This window comes from Aquarana catesbeiana, linkage group LG08 (genome assembly GCF_042186555.1).
Source record: "Aquarana catesbeiana isolate 2022-GZ linkage group LG08, ASM4218655v1, whole genome shotgun sequence".
Taxonomy (NCBI): domain Eukaryota; kingdom Metazoa; phylum Chordata; class Amphibia; order Anura; family Ranidae; genus Aquarana; species Aquarana catesbeiana.
Genome location: NC_133331.1, coordinates 998885 through 1005305, shown reverse-complemented (window position 1 = coordinate 1005305; position 6421 = coordinate 998885). Strand labels below are relative to the sequence as shown.

Here is a 6421-nt window from a genome sequence, read left to right as displayed (position 1 = left end):
AGACTGGAGGAACCATCAATGGACTACAAGGTGACCCCACAATATTTGTGCTCCATTGAGAAACACAGGAGGCGCCCCTACCACAGTGCTAGACAGGAGGAGGCGGGGAGAATCACCCCACAATACTGGAGGTGGGGGGCTGGGATTATAATATCCGTCTTTCCAGGAGGTGCATTATAGATGTCGGTGATCAACGGGAGTGCCACCAATTCTACAATCACCATGTATTCGTGGCATCGCCCTCCAGGGCCCACTAATGGTGGCATCTTCTGCTGTGCAGAACAGACCCCCCAATAGGCGGCTTCCATACAGACTTCAGGCAGCGAGCTCTGTGATTGGAGGAGAGGTCTGGTACTTACCTTCCGCTGTACAGGTAGGTCTCTTATTCTGGATTTTATGTCAGTGATTGAAGAACGGACAGCAGAGGGCGACTCTCCTAGAGATACAATCATTTCATAGAGGGGCTCCGCCCACAACACTCCCCCAACAGAGGCCCCTCCCATCACCTACCTGAGATTACAGGTAAAGATGGATGCCGAGGATAAGGGCTGAAGGGGAGGTAAGTGGCCGTCTTTATACAAGGATGAAACCTTTTATATTCAGCATCAAGCCGAGGGAAGAGATAGGAGACTGCCCATCCCCCACTTCACCAGGGAGAGAATACACAGCAACCTACAGTACACAGAACCCAGCACCGTACACAGCGCCCAGCACCCCACAGAACCCAGCACAGCGCCCAGAACTGTGCAAAGAACACAGAACCGCACCCAGCACAGCGCCCAGAACCCAGCACAGCGCCCAGCACCCCACAGAACCCAGCACAGCGCCCAGAACCCAGCACCGCGCCCAGAACTGTGCAAAGAACCCAGCACCGCGCCCAGAACCGTACACAGAACCCAGCACCGCGTCTCAGCGCCTAGCACAGCATCGTTCCCAGCACAGAGTGGTGAACACTACGGCCCACAGCTCCATTCTGTGCTTTGGACTGTGCTGTGTACAGAGTGGAGTCTTGAAGTGAAGAGCTCCATACAGAAGTGATCAATGTGCCGTACAGCACCGTGTACAACTCCACAGAATGATGTGCAGCACAGGGTAGAAAGTGGATTGATATATACAGTATAATGTACAGAGTGGAGTCTTGTATTGTCACGTGTGCAGCTGTATAGAGAACAGAGCCGTGTGCCGGATTATATACAATGATCAGAGGAAGCCGCGTATAGTATAGTCTGTCATAGTATAGTGTAGTGTAGTGTAGTGTAGTCTGTCCATGTACAGTATAGTATAGTGTAGTGTGTCCATGTATAGTATAGTGTAGTGTAGTCTGTCCATGTACAGTATAGTACAGTACAGTATAGTGGATGACTTGTATTGATGTTGAGAATAAAAAGTTAATATTTGTGTGGGATCCCATTTTGGAAATTCTAAATGTAGATTACAAATAATTACAGCCCCCCCCCCCCCCCCCCCAAGCGATATAAAGATCGGAGAGGCGGGGTTATTACAGATGTCAGTTCTGCCCCTCCCCCGCACACATGGGGGAGGAGGAGGACGTTCCACAGACAACACAAAACACATGAAAACCATCTCATCTCTTTATTACATGTTCGAGACTCTCATGAGGAGGATCACAGACTACAGGACACGAGGAGGACACAACTTTGTTCTAAACCGTTTACAGGAAGGAGAGGATTTGTGAAGGGGCGGGACTAACACTTGGCATTGATGATTTCAATGAATTCTGGTTTCAGGGAAGCTCCGCCCACGAGGAAGCCATCAATGTCAGGCTGGGATGCCAGTTCCTTGCAGGTTCCTCCTGTGACAGAACCTGTGGAGAAGACAGGAAGGTCAGCAGCAGCTGGAGAAATATGGAACATCTTACAGACAGGAGACATGCTCAGGGATGGGGGTCACATCATTTGTAAGGTCAAATAAAGACACCAGTCCAAGTTCAACCCGATGCACCAGTCCTTCACAACATGAGGAACAAGGAATGGAATCACCAGACCGGCCTCTCAACCTACTCAAAAAAAAACCCTTTAAATTGCCTTCTGGTCTCAGGGAACTGGAGCTGAACATTTATATCTACAAATCCCGATACATTGGTGTGATGTCAGTGTAAGGAATGTTCCTGACACTGGGAAAAATTAACCCCCCCCCTCCCCCCATACCAATAGATTAATGGTGCCAGTGGGAACTTATCTGAGAGGCGGAAATTGTTCAAGGAACCCCCATCAACCTCTGGAGGAACCCTCAATAAACCCTTGATAAAATGGAGAGGTCCCGAGAAAGTCTCGGGGGGGGAGGTCCCGAGGAAGTCTCCATTTTCAGTGTGAAGTGATTGGAGCTCTTTTCTTCTATGTCCTCCTTGTTCTTTTGCAATGACCCTAAAGTGAATATCTTTGCACCAAGTATACAATGTGGACCATTTATGTATTCTACATGTGATCATATCCCCTCCTTAAAACTGAAGTTTAGATATGGCTATTTTTGCATTGTTAAATACACAATTAGGTACCATAACAAGCCATTCCCTGAAGAAGCTCAAAACCATTTTAGTGGGCACCACTTCTAGTGATCACTACTACCTGCTGTGGCAGAAATTGGTCAAGGAACCCCTGGCCATCTCTGGAGGAACCCTGCTCTAGTCACCCAACCTATGTAGACCTCTCGGTTCGCACTTTCCCAGCTAGACTGAACATGAAAAAGCTCACTAGGGCCCCAACTGGAAGCTCAGCAATCTGACATGTATAAAAAGCAGATAAACCCTGGAGACCATCATGTATACCAGGGTTCCTCTAGAGCAGGGATATGCAATTAGCGGACCTCCAGCTGTTGCAGAACTACAAGTCCCATGAGGCATAGAAGACTGACAGCCACAAGCATGACACCCAGAGGCATGATGGGACAGCTGGAGGTCCGCTAATTGCATATCCCTACTCTAGGAGGTTCCGTGAGCAAGGACAGACCGATCTCACCTACGACTACAAATGGGAGGGTTTAGAAAGTGGAGGATTCTGTGCGATTCCTTTGTATCCAAATATTTTAGTAGAGAAGATGAAGAGTCTGAACATTGGGTTGGCAGATTCTACACACCATAGGGGCCTCCACAATCATCTTGGGTTGTGGTAAGGACGAGTGAAGATGAATGGAAATGTCACATTGTAATGTTTAAGTCCAAACACAAGATTACAAATCATAAAATGTTTGCAAAGCCAATACCATTCTGGGGACCCCCCCCCCCCCCCCCGAGCGTGAAGTAATGCTACATTGTAACTGGACCTGGGAGTCAGCTTATAGTTGGCCATTATTGGTGTGAATTGTCACTCACAATCCATTAGAAGCTGCTCCACATACAAACGTATCATTCTTTCAAGCCTGATGAAAGGGGCAGAGCCCCCGAAACATGTTGACTCAGTAAACTTTTGTTAGTTTTTATTCGTTTATGAAGTGCAAACCTTTTATTAGGGGACTTGAATATTCCAGTGTGGCACTTGCGGGACTTTAAGTGCCACACTGGAATATTAAAGTCTTAATCATTCGTCCTTACCACAACCCAAGGTGGTTGCAGGGGCCCCTATGGTGCTTAGAAGCTGCCGGCCCACATCCAACACCGACATAAGCTTGGGTCTGGACTGTATTATGGTGCGGTGCTTTAATTTTCAAATCACTCATAGAAATGTAATGGGACACCAACCACTAAGGGGACCCTTTTCTGCTGACGACTAGTTAAGGGGACTCCAGTTTTCAGTGTTTTTCTGGCCATTCTTCATTTTAATCAATGTTGACAAGGCAGTGTTAAAAAAAAAAAAAAAAAAAAGTCAAACTCTCTGGGTAACCCCCCCCCCCCCCCCCATGTTTTTATCTGAAACCTTGGACAGTGGATTACATTTTAGCGTGAAATTAGCATTTAGAATCAGAACTACATCTACCTTGCACCTGCCAAGACTATACCCTCTATACAGGTTACCTGGGATTATTAATTGCACTGATGCTCTTAAAGGGCCCCAACAATAGCCGGCAAAACATCTTCGGACTGCCCCTCCCATAAAACCAATCTGTTCGTTCCCTTTGTTTCCTGCCACTTTCTACCATCTTTTTGGACAGTACTTACTGCCAGTCCAGGACCCCCGTCTCCTCCATAAATACGCTCCGCCCGTTCCGGCACTCGGGAGAGTAAACATTACTACTCCTCACTGCTGCACTGAGGGGGCCTCACTACAGTTTAGGATGATCTGGATGCCAAATATCTTCTGCAGAGTCCTCACAAATAATGACTTTGTACGATAACTTGTATTACGATTATTATCCATTGTAGGTTTGCCTCGTTACCAACCCAATCGGGTGACAATATATTCGCCTTTTCTACCTGGTTTGGGGTGGTTTTCCTTGATATAGCACTACTACTCTGTACAGGGGGGGGTACAGGTAGTACTCAAGTAAGGGGCCCGAATGTCCCAAGGGGCCCGGCTGGGCAGGGCCCGCTCCACCTACAGCAGCACATGAAATCCAATGATCTTTTGTGCTGCCGCCGGCTGCTATAGAGAAAGAATCCTCCTCCCTTCCCCCACAGTCTGGAGACAGACTTCAGTTCCAGAGCTGCAGAGATCCCAACCCCAAGGGGGACCAATCATCAGCCGGCATCCAGGGGGCGGAGACACAGAGCCTACCGTCCAGAGCCAGCAAAGACACAGGAGGATCTCGTAGATCTTCATCGATCAGCCCCCCCGAGTGTTGTGAATCTCAGTCTGTCTGACAGATTACACAGTCCGGTCCTCATCTCCGGCTCCAAACCCTTTTTATTTACAGACATCTCTTATCAGCACAGGCAGTTTGATGGTGAACTATGCCTTTCACACTGGGGCATCGGCAGTAAAGCGCCACTAATTTCAGCGGCACTTCACCATCGTATTTGCAGGATTTTTCAATGGGCAGGAGCGGAGGAGAGGTATACACTCCGCTCCTTCACCGCTCCAAAAGATGCTGCTAGCAGGACTTTTTTAGCGTCCTGCCAGCGCACCGCTCCAGTGTGGGGGCCCTCGGGGCCCTCATTGGAGACACAGCAGCGGCTCTTTCAGGGCGCCATTTTTAGCATTATAGTGACTGCAAAGTGCCCCCGTGTGAAAGGGGTCTTCGGCTACTTTCACTGAGGCGGGGGGGGGGGGGGTCGTTAGCAGCACTTTACCACTGTTATAGCGGCATTTTTCGGCTGATAGCAGGGCGCTTTTAGCACCCGCTAGCCACTGAGGAAAGGGTTAAATGCGTCCGCAAAGCACCACTGCCGAAACGCTTTGCAGGTGCATCAGCAGCGGTGCCAATGGATTTCAATGATGGGCAGTGGAGCAGCGGTGTATACAACGTTCCCGCATTGCCTGAAAGATGCTGCTTGCGGGACTTTCTAATATCCTGCAAGTGCTCCGCCCCCAGCATGAAAGGGGTCTTAAACTCTGGGTAATGTTGGTGGTCAGGCTGGGGGGGAGGGGGCCCCAGGCCTAAAGCTGTGTAAGGGGCCCCAAAATTTCTGATGGCTGCCCTGACTGGGTACCAAGTATTACTTGCAGTGATTTCCTGTAATATTGTAGATTTGTACGCTCGGCCTGGTGTATCGGAGAGGTTGAGGTTTTGGGAAAGGTAAAAGAACAGAGGACCCGTCCTGTCCAGGGCCTCCTACAGGGGAAGTGCTACACTAGAGAACTCCTCAGTGAAGATCACATGTCTTATATTTTATGGTGAAATCTACAGATCGTGTTCAGAAGGGGTCCCCTGAGAGTTCAAAAGGATTCCTCCAATGTAAGGAAAGGAGGAAGTCTGGTCCATAGCAGCACCTGGGGAGGTCTCTCTGGTTAAGTCACCGCTGTGTCCTTCACTCATATAGTCACTTATGTCTCCAACCTGTTCCCCCAAATTAAGAGGTGCCGATCCCCCCCCCCCCCCGACTGAGGATTTACCATCTGTCAGCACCCCAACCAGCCATTACTCTTCCTCCATGGATGGTCCCACAGGCTTCCCTGCCTGCCAGGTGGCTGGTCACCCAAAGCTGCTCTTCTCCAGTCATGTGATCACCCCCAACATTGCTGGTAATCATTTAAATGGCCGCTCCACATGTCAAGGTGAAAGCAGACCATTGTACCGGGTGTCATGAGTTTGGGGTGGAAGGTATTTCCCTCCATTACATTGCCCCTGGACCAGGGCTGGGACACCTTCAGCTTGTCCTAGGAGGCCCAGCAAGACTCCCAGATGCATGATGGGAGTCATAGTTTCATCATAGCTTGAGTGCCAAGGGTTGCCTACACTTAGATGAACGAAGGAGCAGAAGATTCTCTATATTAGACTCGGGCGATTTTCATTAAAAAATTTCACGATTCAAATTTTTTTTTTTGATGGACACCGCACGGGTCCTGAGGAGCTGCGGGCAGGAATTTAG

At 49.1% G+C, this 6421-nt stretch overlaps 1 protein-coding gene across 1 annotated transcript in view; it reads right to left on the bottom strand.

The window, feature by feature from the left end:
- Positions 1-1574: 1574 nt before the first annotated feature.
- Positions 1575-6421, bottom strand: part of TPI1 (triosephosphate isomerase 1) — a 31039-nt gene continuing 26192 nt past the window's right edge. The window contains exon 7 of the mRNA XM_073595371.1: positions 1575-1825. Coding sequence (XP_073451472.1) covers positions 1707-1825 — 119 coding nt within the window. The 3' untranslated portion in view covers positions 1575-1706. The remainder of the gene's footprint in view (positions 1826-6421) is intronic.